This window comes from Salmo salar, chromosome ssa02, assembly GCF_905237065.1.
Source record: "Salmo salar chromosome ssa02, Ssal_v3.1, whole genome shotgun sequence".
In the NCBI taxonomy this organism is placed as follows: Eukaryota; Metazoa; Chordata; class Actinopteri; order Salmoniformes; family Salmonidae; genus Salmo; species Salmo salar.
Window position 1 is genome coordinate 2,400,001 of NC_059443.1, and position 16,443 is coordinate 2,416,443.

Consider the following 16,443-nt stretch of genomic DNA (forward strand, 5'->3'; position numbering starts at 1 on the left):
GATTTTTATACCTTGTCGTCTCTAACCTCTAGGCTACGTAAAAACAAAAAATGATTTGGCAACAAAAATGTTTGGACCAGTTGCTGTTAATTGATATAAAGATATGAATCCATATATGGGGATTTTGGTTGAGCACCTGGTGTTTTAGAGCCTGAACTGGCTGAGACTGCTCCGAACCAGAACAGGGTCCTGTTCACTAGGCACACAACGTGGATGGATGGGGAGGGACTACCTGTGTCCTGGGCCAATAAGAAACAAGTATTTTCACTTTCTGTTGCAACACGTTTCAAAACACTTTGCAATCGTTGTATGAGACTCAGAGGACCTCAGGAGTCTGATCACCTCCCTCTCTCTCTCCTATAAGGTGTAGGATAGAGACTGAGGCTGGTTGTATATCTGTAATGTATCTAGGGTTCCTCCTAGGCGTGTCTAAGGTCTGTCTGTGTCTGTAGCTGAATCCCTCTGCAGCCATGGAGCAGCCCGTGCTGAAAGCCAGATCGCCAGTGGGTCAGATGTGTTCCGTGGTGGCTCCCGCCTCGGCCAAGCAGCCATCCTCCGCCCCCTCTCCCTCCAACACCATGGGCCCCAAGGAGGTGAGAGACAGAGTCCCACATGGAGCCCTATTCCCTACAGTATATAGTGGTCATAGGAGGTTCCACATGGAGCCCTATTCCCTACAGTATATAGTGGTCATAGGAGGTTCCACATGGAGCCCTATTCCCTACAGTATATAGTGGTCATAGGAGGTTCCACATGGAGCCCTATTCCCTACAGTATATAGTGGTCATAGAAGGTTCCACATGGAGCCCTATTCCCTACAGTATATAGTGGTCATAGAAGGTTCCACATGGAGCCCTATTCCCTACAGTATATAGTGGTCATAGGAGGTTCCACATGGAGTCCTATTCCCTACAGTATATAGTGGCCATAGGAGGTTAAACATGGAGCCCTATTCCCTACTGATATATTAGGTGGAGTGGTTGTAGATGACATAGCTACATGACATATATTCTGATATATTAGGTGGAGTGGTTGTAGATGACATAGCTACATGACATATATTCTGATATATTAGGTGGAGTGGTTGTAGATAACAGTGACATAGCTACATGACATATATTCTGATATATTAGGTGGAGTGGTTGTAGATGACATAGCTACATGACATATATTCTGATATATTAGGTGGAATGGTTGTAGATGACATAGCTACATGACATATATTCTGATATATTAGGTAGAGTGGTTGTAGATAACAGTGACATAGCTACATGACATATATTCTGATATATTAGGTGGAGTGGTTGTAGATAACAGTGACATAGCTACATGACATATACTCTGATATATTAGGTGGAGTGGTTGTAGATGACATAGCTACATGACATATATTCTGATATATTAGGTGGAGTGGTTGTAGATGACATAGCTACATGACATATATTCTGATATATTAGGTGGAGTGGTTGTAGATAACAGTGACATAGCTACATGACATATATTCTGATATATTAGGTGGAGTGGTTGTAGATAACAGTGACATAGCTACATGACATATATTCTGATATATTAGGTGGAGTGGTTGTAGATAACAGTGACATAGCTACATGACATATATTCTGATATATTAGGTGGAGTGGTTGTAGATACAGTGACATAGCTACATGACATATATTCTGATATATTAGGTGGAGTGGTTGTAGATGTGACATAGCTACATGACATATATTCTGATATATTAGGTGGAGTGGTTGTAGATAACAGTGACATAGCTACATGACATATATTCTGATATATTAGGTGGAGTGGTTGTAGATGACATAGCTACATGACATATATTCTGATATATTAGGTGGAGTGGTTGTAGATGACATAGCTACATGACATATATTCTGATATATTAGGTGGAGTGGTTGTAGATAACAGTGACATAGCTACATGACATATATTCTGATATATTAGGTGGAGTGGTTGTAGATTGACATAGCTACATGACATATATTCTGATATATTAGGTGGAGTTGTTGTAGATAACAGTGACATAGCTACATGACATATATTCTGATATATTAGGTGGAGTGGTTGTAGATACATGACATAGCTACATGACATATATTCTGATATATTAGGTGGAGTGGTTGTAGATGACATAGCTACATGACATATATTCTGATATATTAGGTGGAGTGGTTGTAGATAACAGTGACATAGCTACATGACATATATTCTGATATATTAGGTGGAGTGGTTGTAGATGACAACATAGCTACATGACATATATTCTGATATATTAGGTGGAGTGGTTGTAGATAACAGTGACATAGCTACATGACATATATTCTGATATATTAGGTGGAGTGGTTGTAGATAACAGTGACATAGCTACATGACATATATTCTGATATATTAGGTGGAGTGGTTGTAGATAACAGTGACATAGCTACATGACATATATTCTGATATATTAGGTGGAGTGGTTGTAGATAACAGTGACATAGCTACATGACATATATTCTGATATATTAGGTGGAGTGGTTGTAGATAACGTGACATAGCTACATGACATATATTCTGATATATTAGGTGGAGTGGTTGTAGATAACAGTGACATAGCTACATGACATATATTCTGATATATTAGGTGGAGTGGTTGTAGATCGACATAGCTACATGACATATATTCTGATATATTAGGTGGAGTGGTTGTAGATACAGTGACATAGCTACATGACATATATTCTGATATATTAGGTGGAGTGGTTGTAGATAGGCGTGACATAGCTACATGACATATATTCTGATATATTAGGTGGAGTGGTTGTAGATAACAGTGACATAGCTACATGACATATATTCTGATATATTAGGTGGAGTGGTTGTAGATAACTGACATAGCTACATGACATATATTCTGATATATTAGGTGGAGTGGTTGTAGATCGACATAGCTACATGACATATATTCTGATATATTAGGTGGAGTGGTTGTAGATAACAGTGACATAGCTACATGACATATATTCTGATATATTAGGTGGAGTGGTTGTAGATAAAGACATAGCTACATGACATATATTCTGATATATTAGGTGGAGTGGTTGTAGATTGACATAGCTACATGACATATATTCTGATATATTAGGTGGAGTGGTTGTAGATCGACATAGCTACATGACATATATTCTGATATATTAGGTGGAGTGGTTGTAGATAGTGACATAGCTACATGACATATATTCTGATATATTAGGTGGAGTGGTTGTAGATGGACATAGCTACATGACATATATTCTGATATATTAGGTGGAGTGGTTGTAGATGACAGTTAGCTACATGACATATATTCTGATATATTAGGTGGAGTGGTTGTAGATCAGTGACATAGCTACATGACATATATTCTGATATATTAGGTGGAGTGGTTGTAGATAGTGACATAGCTACATGACATATATTCTGATATATTAGGTGGAGTGGTTGTAGATACGACATAGCTACATGACATATATTCTGATATATTAGGTGGAGTGGTTGTAGATACGTGACATAGCTACATGACATATATTCTGATATATTAGGTGGAGTGGTTGTAGATAACAGACATAGCTACATGACATATATTCTGATATATTAGGTGGAGTGGTTGTAGATAAAGACATAGCTACATGACATATATTCTGATATATTAGGTGGAGTGGTTGTAGATGACATAGCTACATGACATATATTCTGATATATTAGGTGGAGTGGTTGTAGATGTGACATAGCTACATGACATATATTCTGATATATTAGGTGGAGTGGTTGTAGATAGACATAGCTACATGACATATATTCTGATATATTAGGTGGAGTGGTTGTAGATACGTGACATAGCTACATGACATATATTCTGATATATTAGGTGGAGTGGTTGTAGATAACAGTGACATAGCTACATGACATATATTCTGATATATTAGGTGGAGTGGTTGTAGATGGACATAGCTACATGACATATATTCTGATATATTAGGTGGAGTGGTTGTAGATACGTACATAGCTACATGACATATATTCTGATATATTAGGTGGAGTGGTTGTAGATGACAGTACTAGCTACATGACATATATTCTGATATATTAGGTGGAGTGGTTGTAGATAACAGACATAGCTACATGACATATATTCTGATATATTAGGTGGAGTGGTTGTAGATAACAGTGACATAGCTACATGACATATATTCTGATATATTAGGTGGAGTGGTTGTAGATAACAGTGACATAGCTACATGACATATATTCTGATATATTAGGTGGAGTGGTTGTAGATGTGACATAGCTACATGACATATATTCTGATATATTAGGTGGAGTGGTTGTAGATACGACATAGCTACATGACATATATTCTGATATATTAGGTGGAGTGGTTGTAGATCTGACATAGCTACATGACATATATTCTGATATATTAGGTGGAGTGGTTGTAGATACAGTGACATAGCTACATGACATATATTCTGATATATTAGGTGGAGTGGTTGTAGATGACATAGCTACATGACATATATTCTGATATATTAGGTGGAGTGGTTGTAGATAACATGACATAGCTACATGACATATATTCTGATATATTAGGTGGAGTGGTTGTAGATAACGACATAGCTACATGACATATATTCTGATATATTAGGTGGAGTGGTTGTAGATACAGTGACATAGCTACATGACATATATTCTGATATATTAGGTGGAGTGGTTGTAGATGACAAATAGCTACATGACATATATTCTGATATATTAGGTGGAGTGGTTGTAGATAGTGACATAGCTACATGACATATATTCTGATATATTAGGTGGAGTGGTTGTAGATAACAGTGACATAGCTACATGACATATATTCTGATATATTAGGTGGAGTGGTTGTAGATGACATAGCTACATGACATATATTCTGATATATTAGGTGGAGTGGTTGTAGATGACATAGCTACATGACATATATTCTGATATATTAGGTGGAGTGGTTGTAGATAACAGTGACATAGCTACATGACATATATTCTGATATATTAGGTGGAGTGGTTGTAGATGACAGTGACATAGCTACATGACATATATTCTGATATATTAGGTGGAGTGGTTGTAGATGACATAGCTACATGACATATATTCTGATATATTAGGTGGAGTGGTTGTAGATGTGACATAGCTACATGACATATATTCTGATATATTAGGTGGAGTGGTTGTAGATGACATAGCTACATGACATATATTCTGATATATTAGGTGGAGTGGTTGTAGATAGACATAGCTACATGACATATATTCTGATATATTAGGTGGAGTGGTTGTAGATACGACATAGCTACATGACATATATTCTGATATATTAGGTGGAGTGGTTGTAGATGTACATAGCTACATGACATATATTCTGATATATTAGGTGGAGTGGTTGTAGATGACATAGCTACATGACATATATTCTGATATATTAGGTGGAGTGGTTGTAGATGACAGTAAGCTACATGACATATATTCTGATATATTAGGTGGAGTGGTTGTAGATAACAGTGACATAGCTACATGACATATATTCTGATATATTAGGTGGAGTGGTTGTAGATGACATAGCTACATGACATATATTCTGATATATTAGGTGGAGTGGTTGTAGATGACATAGCTACATGACATATATTCTGATATATTAGGTGGAGTGGTTGTAGATGACATAGCTACATGACATATATTCTGATATATTAGGTGGAGTGGTTGTAGATACAGGACATAGCTACATGACATATATTCTGATATATTAGGTGGAGTGGTTGTAGATGACAGTACATAGCTACATGACATATATTCTGATATATTAGGTGGAGTGGTTGTAGATGACATAGCTACATGACATATATTCTGATATATTAGGTGGAGTGGTTGTAGATAACAGTGACATAGCTACATGACATATATTCTGATATATTAGGTGGAGTGGTTGTAGATGACATAGCTACATGACATATATTCTGATATATTAGGTGGAGTGGTTGTAGATGACATAGCTACATGACATATATTCTGATATATTAGGTGGAGTGGTTGTAGATGACATAGCTACATGACATATATTCTGATATATTAGGTGGAGTGGTTGTAGATAACAGGACATAGCTACATGACATATATTCTGATATATTAGGTGGAGTGGTTGTAGATAACAGTGACATAGCTACATGACATATATTCTGATATATTAGGTGGAGTGGTTGTAGATAACAGTGACATAGCTACATGACATATATTCTGATATATTAGGTGGAGTGGTTGTAGATAACAGTGACATAGCTACATGACATATATTCTGATATATTAGGTGGAGTGGTTGTAGATACAGTGACATAGCTACATGACATATATTCTGATATATTAGGTGGAGTGGTTGTAGATAGTGACATAGCTACATGACATATATTCTGATATATTAGGTGGAGTGGTTGTAGATGACAGTACATAGCTACATGACATATATTCTGATATATTAGGTGGAGTGGTTGTAGATGACATAGCTACATGACATATATTCTGATATATTAGGTGGAGTGGTTGTAGATAACTGACATAGCTACATGACATATATTCTGATATATTAGGTGGAGTGGTTGTAGATGACATGACATAGCTACATGACATATATTCTGATATATTAGGTGGAGTGGTTGTAGATACAGACATAGCTACATGACATATATTCTGATATATTAGGTGGAGTGGTTGTAGATGTACATAGCTACATGACATATATTCTGATATATTAGGTGGAGTGGTTGTAGATAACAGTGACATAGCTACATGACATATATTCTGATATATTAGGTGGAGTGGTTGTAGATAACAGTGACATAGCTACATGACATATATTCTGATATATTAGGTGGAGTGGTTGTAGATGACAGTAGCTACATGACATATATTCTGATATATTAGGTGGAGTGGTTGTAGATACGACATAGCTACATGACATATATTCTGATATATTAGGTGGAGTGGTTGTAGATAGTGACATAGCTACATGACATATATTCTGATATATTAGGTGGAGTGGTTGTAGATAGGACATAGCTACATGACATATATTCTGATATATTAGGTGGAGTGGTTGTAGATGACATACATAGCTACATGACATATATTCTGATATATTAGGTGGAGTGGTTGTAGATAGGACATAGCTACATGACATATATTCTGATATATTAGGTGGAGTGGTTGTAGATACAGGACATAGCTACATGACATATATTCTGATATATTAGGTGGAGTGGTTGTAGATGACAGCTAGCTACATGACATATATTCTGATATATTAGGTGGAGTGGTTGTAGATAGACATAGCTACATGACATATATTCTGATATATTAGGTGGAGTGGTTGTAGATAGACATAGCTACATGACATATATTCTGATATATTAGGTGGAGTGGTTGTAGATGACATATAGCTACATGACATATATTCTGATATATTAGGTGGAGTGGTTGTAGATTGACATAGCTACATGACATATATTCTGATATATTAGGTGGAGTGGTTGTAGATACGACATAGCTACATGACATATATTCTGATATATTAGGTGGAGTGGTTGTAGATGTGACATAGCTACATGACATATATTCTGATATATTAGGTGGAGTGGTTGTAGATAACGTGACATAGCTACATGACATATATTCTGATATATTAGGTGGAGTGGTTGTAGATGACATAGCTACATGACATATATTCTGATATATTAGGTGGAGTGGTTGTAGATCATGACATAGCTACATGACATATATTCTGATATATTAGGTGGAGTGGTTGTAGATCAGTGACATAGCTACATGACATATATTCTGATATATTAGGTGGAGTGGTTGTAGATGACATACAAGCTACATGACATATATTCTGATATATTAGGTGGAGTGGTTGTAGATACGGACATAGCTACATGACATATATTCTGATATATTAGGTGGAGTGGTTGTAGATAGGACATAGCTACATGACATATATTCTGATATATTAGGTGGAGTGGTTGTAGATCTGACATAGCTACATGACATATATTCTGATATATTAGGTGGAGTGGTTGTAGATGACAATAGCTACATGACATATATTCTGATATATTAGGTGGAGTGGTTGTAGATAATGACATAGCTACATGACATATATTCTGATATATTAGGTGGAGTGGTTGTAGATGACATAGCTACATGACATATATTCTGATATATTAGGTGGAGTGGTTGTAGATAACTGACATAGCTACATGACATATATTCTGATATATTAGGTGGAGTGGTTGTAGATACGTACATAGCTACATGACATATATTCTGATATATTAGGTGGAGTGGTTGTAGATGACATAGCTACATGACATATATTCTGATATATTAGGTGGAGTGGTTGTAGATAACAGGACATAGCTACATGACATATATTCTGATATATTAGGTGGAGTGGTTGTAGATGACAGTCAGCTACATGACATATATTCTGATATATTAGGTGGAGTGGTTGTAGATGACATAGCTACATGACATATATTCTGATATATTAGGTGGAGTGGTTGTAGATGTGACATAGCTACATGACATATATTCTGATATATTAGGTGGAGTGGTTGTAGATGACATAGCTACATGACATATATTCTGATATATTAGGTGGAGTGGTTGTAGATAACAGTGACATAGCTACATGACATATATTCTGATATATTAGGTGGAGTGGTTGTAGATGACATAAGCTACATGACATATATTCTGATATATTAGGTGGTGTGGTTGTAGATGACATAGCTACATGACATATATTCTGATATATTAGGTGGAGTGGTTGTAGATCTGACATAGCTACATGACATATATTCTGATATATTAGGTGGAGTGGTTGTAGATAGTGACATAGCTACATGACATATATTCTGATATATTAGGTGGAGTGGTTGTAGATGACAGTGACATAGCTACATGACATATATTCTGATATATTAGGTGGAGTGGTTGTAGATTGACATAGCTACATGACATATATTCTGATATATTAGGTGGAGTGGTTGTAGATAAGACATAGCTACATGACATATATTCTGATATATTAGGTGGAGTGGTTGTAGATCATGACATAGCTACATGACATATATTCTGATATATTAGGTGGAGTGGTTGTAGATAACAGTGACATAGCTACATGACATATATTCTGATATATTAGGTGGAGTGGTTGTAGATGACATAGCTACATGACATATATTCTGATATATTAGGTGGAGTGGTTGTAGATACGGACATAGCTACATGACATATATTCTGATATATTAGGTGGAGTGGTTGTAGATAACAGTTAGCTACATGACATATATTCTGATATATTAGGTGGAGTGGTTGTAGATGACATAGCTACATGACATATATTCTGATATATTAGGTGGAGTGGTTGTAGATTGACATAGCTACATGACATATATTCTGATATATTAGGTGGAGTGGTTGTAGATAAGGACATAGCTACATGACATATATTCTGATATATTAGGTGGAGTGGTTGTAGATAACAGTGACATAGCTACATGACATATATTCTGATATATTAGGTGGAGTGGTTGTAGATGACATGTAGCTACATGACATATATTCTGATATATTAGGTGGAGTGGTTGTAGATGACATAGCTACATGACATATATTCTGATATATTAGGTGGAGTGGTTGTAGATCGTGACATAGCTACATGACATATATTCTGATATATTAGGTGGAGTGGTTGTAGATAACAGTGACATAGCTACATGACATATATTCTGATATATTAGGTGGAGTGGTTGTAGATACTGACATAGCTACATGACATATATTCTGATATATTAGGTGGAGTGGTTGTAGATAACAGTGACATAGCTACATGACATATATTCTGATATATTAGGTGGAGTGGTTGTAGATACAGGACATAGCTACATGACATATATTCTGATATATTAGGTGGAGTGGTTGTAGATCGACATAGCTACATGACATATATTCTGATATATTAGGTGGAGTGGTTGTAGATTGACATAGCTACATGACATATATTCTGATATATTAGGTGGAGTGGTTGTAGATGACAGTCTAGCTACATGACATATATTCTGATATATTAGGTGGAGTGGTTGTAGATGACAGTGACATAGCTACATGACATATATTCTGATATATTAGGTGGAGTGGTTGTAGATGTGACATAGCTACATGACATATATTCTGATATATTAGGTGGAGTGGTTGTAGATAACAGTGACATAGCTACATGACATATATTCTGATATATTAGGTGGAGTGGTTGTAGATGACATGCAGCTACATGACATATATTCTGATATATTAGGTGGAGTGGTTGTAGATCGACATAGCTACATGACATATATTCTGATATATTAGGTGGAGTGGTTGTAGATGACATAGCTACATGACATATATTCTGATATATTAGGTGGAGTGGTTGTAGATCGACATAGCTACATGACATATATTCTGATATATTAGGTGGAGTGGTTGTAGATATGACATAGCTACATGACATATATTCTGATATATTAGGTGGAGTGGTTGTAGATAGACATAGCTACATGACATATATTCTGATATATTAGGTGGAGTGGTTGTAGATGACAGTGACATAGCTACATGACATATATTCTGATATATTAGGTGGAGTGGTTGTAGATACAGTGACATAGCTACATGACATATATTCTGATATATTAGGTGGAGTGGTTGTAGATGACATAGCTACATGACATATATTCTGATATATTAGGTGGAGTGGTTGTAGATGACATAGCTACATGACATATATTCTGATATATTAGGTGGAGTGGTTGTAGATGACATAGCTACATGACATATATTCTGATATATTAGGTGGAGTGGTTGTAGATAACAGTGACATAGCTACATGACATATATTCTGATATATTAGGTGGAGTGGTTGTAGATGACAGTGACATAGCTACATGACATATATTCTGATATATTAGGTGGAGTGGTTGTAGATGACATAGCTACATGACATATATTCTGATATATTAGGTGGAGTGGTTGTAGATCGACATAGCTACATGACATATATTCTGATATATTAGGTGGAGTGGTTGTAGATAACAGTGACATAGCTACATGACATATATTCTGATATATTAGGTGGAGTGGTTGTAGATCAGGACATAGCTACATGACATATATTCTGATATATTAGGTGGAGTGGTTGTAGATAACAGTGACATAGCTACATGACATATATTCTGATATATTAGGTGGAGTGGTTGTAGATGCGTGACATAGCTACATGACATATATTCTGATATATTAGGTGGAGTGGTTGTAGATACGTGACATAGCTACATGACATATATTCTGATATATTAGGTGGAGTGGTTGTAGATGACATAGCTACATGACATATATTCTGATATATTAGGTGGAGTGGTTGTAGATAGACATAGCTACATGACATATATTCTGATATATTAGGTGGAGTGGTTGTAGATAACAGTGACATAGCTACATGACATATATTCTGATATATTAGGTGGAGTGGTTGTAGATGACAGTGACAGCTACATGACATATATTCTGATATATTAGGTGGAGTGGTTGTAGATAACAGTGACATAGCTACATGACATATATTCTGATATATTAGGTGGAGTGGTTGTAGATGACATAGCTACATGACATATATTCTGATATATTAGGTGGAGTGGTTGTAGATAACAGTGACATAGCTACATGACATATATTCTGATATATTAGGTGGAGTGGTTGTAGATGACATAGCTACATGACATATATTCTGATATATTAGGTGGAGTGGTTGTAGATGACATAGCTACATGACATATATTCTGATATATTAGGTGGAGTGGTTGTAGATGACATAGCTACATGACATATATTCTGATATATTAGGTGGAGTGGTTGTAGATAACAGTGACATAGCTACATGACATATATTCTGATATATTAGGTGGAGTGGTTGTAGATAACAGTGACATAGCTACATGACATATATTCTGATATATTAGGTGGAGTGGTTGTAGATGACAGTGACATAGCTACATGACATATATTCTGATATATTAGGTGGAGTGGTTGTAGATGACATAGCTACATGACATATATTCTGATATATTAGGTGGAGTGGTTGTAGATAAGACATAGCTACATGACATATATTCTGATATATTAGGTGGAGTGGTTGTAGATACAGTGACATAGCTACATGACATATATTCTGATATATTAGGTGGAGTGGTTGTAGATAACGACATAGCTACATGACATATATTCTGATATATTAGGTGGAGTGGTTGTAGATCTGACATAGCTACATGACATATATTCTGATATATTAGGTGGAGTGGTTGTAGATGACAGTGTAGCTACATGACATATATTCTGATATATTAGGTGGAGTGGTTGTAGATGACATAGCTACATGACATATATTCTGATATATTAGGTGGAGTGGTTGTAGATAAGTACATAGCTACATGACATATATTCTGATATATTAGGTGGAGTGGTTGTAGATGACATAGCTACATGACATATATTCTGATATATTAGGTGGAGTGGTTGTAGATGACATAGCTACATGACATATATTCTGATATATTAGGTGGAGTGGTTGTAGATCAGTGACATAGCTACATGACATATATTCTGATATATTAGGTGGAGTGGTTGTAGATAACAGTGACATAGCTACATGACATATATTCTGATATATTAGGTGGAGTGGTTGTAGATACAGACATAGCTACATGACATATATTCTGATATATTAGGTGGAGTGGTTGTAGATACAGTGACATAGCTACATGACATATATTCTGATATATTAGGTGGAGTGGTTGTAGATAGTGACATAGCTACATGACATATATTCTGATATATTAGGTGGAGTGGTTGTAGATGACAGTAAGCTACATGACATATATTCTGATATATTAGGTGGTGTGGTTGTAGATGACATAGCTACATGACATATATTCTGATATATTAGGTGGAGTGGTTGTAGATGACATAGCTACATGACATATATTCTGATATATTAGGTGGAGTGGTTGTAGATACGTGACATAGCTACATGACATATATTCTGATATATTAGGTGGAGTGGTTGTAGATGACGGACATAGCTACATGACATATATTCTGATATATTAGGTGGAGTGGTTGTAGATAAAGACATAGCTACATGACATATATTCTGATATATTAGGTGGAGTGGTTGTAGATCGACATAGCTACATGACATATATTCTGATATATTAGGTGGAGTGGTTGTAGATAACATGACATAGCTACATGACATATATTCTGATATATTAGGTGGAGTGGTTGTAGATCATGACATAGCTACATGACATATATTCTGATATATTAGGTGGAGTGGTTGTAGATACAGACATAGCTACATGACATATATTCTGATATATTAGGTGGAGTGGTTGTAGATATGACATAGCTACATGACATATATTCTGATATATTAGGTGGAGTGGTTGTAGATGACAATAGCTACATGACATATATTCTGATATATTAGGTGGAGTGGTTGTAGATAACATGACATAGCTACATGACATATATTCTGATATATTAGGTGGAGTGGTTGTAGATAACAGACATAGCTACATGACATATATTCTGATATATTAGGTGGAGTGGTTGTAGATGACAGTGACATAGCTACATGACATATATTCTGATATATTAGGTGGAGTGGTTGTAGATACAGGACATAGCTACATGACATATATTCTGATATATTAGGTGGAGTGGTTGTAGATGACATAGCTACATGACATATATTCTGATATATTAGGTGGAGTGGTTGTAGATGACATAGCTACATGACATATATTCTGATATATTAGGTGGAGTGGTTGTAGATGACAGTGACATAGCTACATGACATATATTCTGATATATTAGGTGGAGTGGTTGTAGATGACATAGCTACATGACATATATTCTGATATATTAGGTGGAGTGGTTGTAGATAACAGACATAGCTACATGACATATATTCTGATATATTAGGTGGAGTGGTTGTAGATAACAGTGACATAGCTACATGACATATATTCTGATATATTAGGTGGAGTGGTTGTAGATCGACATTAGCTACATGACATATATTCTGATATATTAGGTGGAGTGGTTGTAGATGACACATAGCTACATGACATATATTCTGATATATTAGGTGGAGTGGTTGTAGATGACATAGCTACATGACATATATTCTGATATATTAGGTGGAGTGGTTGTAGATGACATAGCTACATGACATATATTCTGATATATTAGGTGGAGTGGTTGTAGATAACAGTGACATAGCTACATGACATATATTCTGATATATTAGGTGGAGTGGTTGTAGATGACATAGCTACATGACATATATTCTGATATATTAGGTGGAGTGGTTGTAGATAAGACATAGCTACATGACATATATTCTGATATATTAGGTGGAGTGGTTGTAGATAACAGTGACATAGCTACATGACATATATTCTGATATATTAGGTGGAGTGGTTGTAGATGACATAGCTACATGACATATATTCTGATATATTAGGTGGAGTGGTTGTAGATGACATAGCTACATGACATATATTCTGATATATTAGGTGGAGTGGTTGTAGATAACAGTGACATAGCTACATGACATATATTCTGATATATTAGGTGGAGTGGTTGTAGATGACAGTGACATAGCTACATGACATATATTCTGATATATTAGGTGGAGTGGTTGTAGATGACATAGCTACATGACATATATTCTGATATATTAGGTGGAGTGGTTGTAGATGACATAGCTACATGACATATATTCTGATATATTAGGTGGAGTGGTTGTAGATGACAGTGACATAGCTACATGACATATATTCTGATATATTAGGTGGAGTGGTTGTAGATACAGTGACATAGCTACATGACATATATTCTGATATATTAGGTGGAGTGGTTGTAGATACAGTGACATAGCTACATGACATATATTCTGATATATTAGGTGGAGTGGTTGTAGATGACATAGCTACATGACATATATTCTGATATATTAGGTGGAGTGGTTGTAGATGACATACATAGCTACATGACATATATTCTGATATATTAGGTGGAGTGGTTGTAGATAACTGACATAGCTACATGACATATATTCTGATATATTAGGTGGAGTGGTTGTAGATGACATAGCTACATGACATATATTCTGATATATTAGGTGGAGTGGTTGTAGATACGACATAAGCTACATGACATATATTCTGATATATTAGGTGGAGTGGTTGTAGATGACATATAGCTACATGACATATATTCTGATATATTAGGTGGAGTGGTTGTAGATGACATAGCTACATGACATATATTCTGATATATTAGGTGGAGTGGTTGTAGATGTACATAGCTACATGACATATATTCTGATATATTAGGTGGAGTGGTTGTAGATAACAGTGACATAGCTACATGACATATATTCTGATATATTAGGTGGAGTGGTTGTAGATGACAGTGACATAGCTACATGACATATATTCTGATATATTAGGTGGAGTGGTTGTAGATACGACATAGCTACATGACATATATTCTGATATATTAGGTGGAGTGGTTGTAGATACAGGACATAGCTACATGACATATATTCTGATATATTAGGTGGAGTGGTTGTAGATGACAGTCATAGCTACATGACATATATTCTGATATATTAGGTGGAGTGGTTGTAGATGACATAGCTACATGACATATATTCTGATATATTAGGTGGAGTGGTTGTAGATGACATAGCTACATGACATATATTCTGATATATTAGGTGGAGTGGTTGTAGATAACAGTGACATAGCTACATGACATATATTCTAATATATTAGGTGGAGTGGTTGTAGATGACATAGCTACATGACATATATTCTGATATATTAGGTGGAGTGGTTGTAGATGACATAGCTACATGACATATATTCTGATATATTAGGTGGAGTGGTTGTAGATGACATAGCTACATGACATATATTCTGATATATTATGTGGAGTGGTTGTAGATGACATAGCTACATGACATATATTCTGATATATTAGGTGGAGCTGATTCTGGTGAAGGAGCACAACGGGGTCCAGTTCACCACCTCCTCGTTGGTCAGCCCTGCTGGACACCCCCACGGCCACGGCCATGCTCTGGGCCCCAGTCACGGACACACCCCTGTCCCTGGAGAAGAGAGGGGAGACCTGGGGGAAGAAGATCGACTTTCTCCTTGTATAGGATTTACCTGCCCACGTGTGGAGGTTCCCCTATCTCTGTTGTAAGAA

General features: G+C 35.9%; 1 protein-coding gene across 1 annotated transcript in view; it reads left to right on the plus strand.

Annotated features, from left to right (window-relative positions):
- Positions 1-16,440, plus strand: part of LOC123733257 (sodium-dependent dopamine transporter) — a 17,404-nt gene extending 964 nt beyond the window's left edge. Inside the window, exons 2-3 of the mRNA XM_045712718.1 lie at positions 453-593; positions 16,216-16,440. Coding sequence (XP_045568674.1) covers positions 471-593; positions 16,216-16,440 — 348 coding nt within the window. The 5' untranslated portion in view covers positions 453-470. The remainder of the gene's footprint in view (positions 1-452; positions 594-16,215) is intronic.
- Positions 16,441-16,443: the final 3 nt, after the last annotated feature.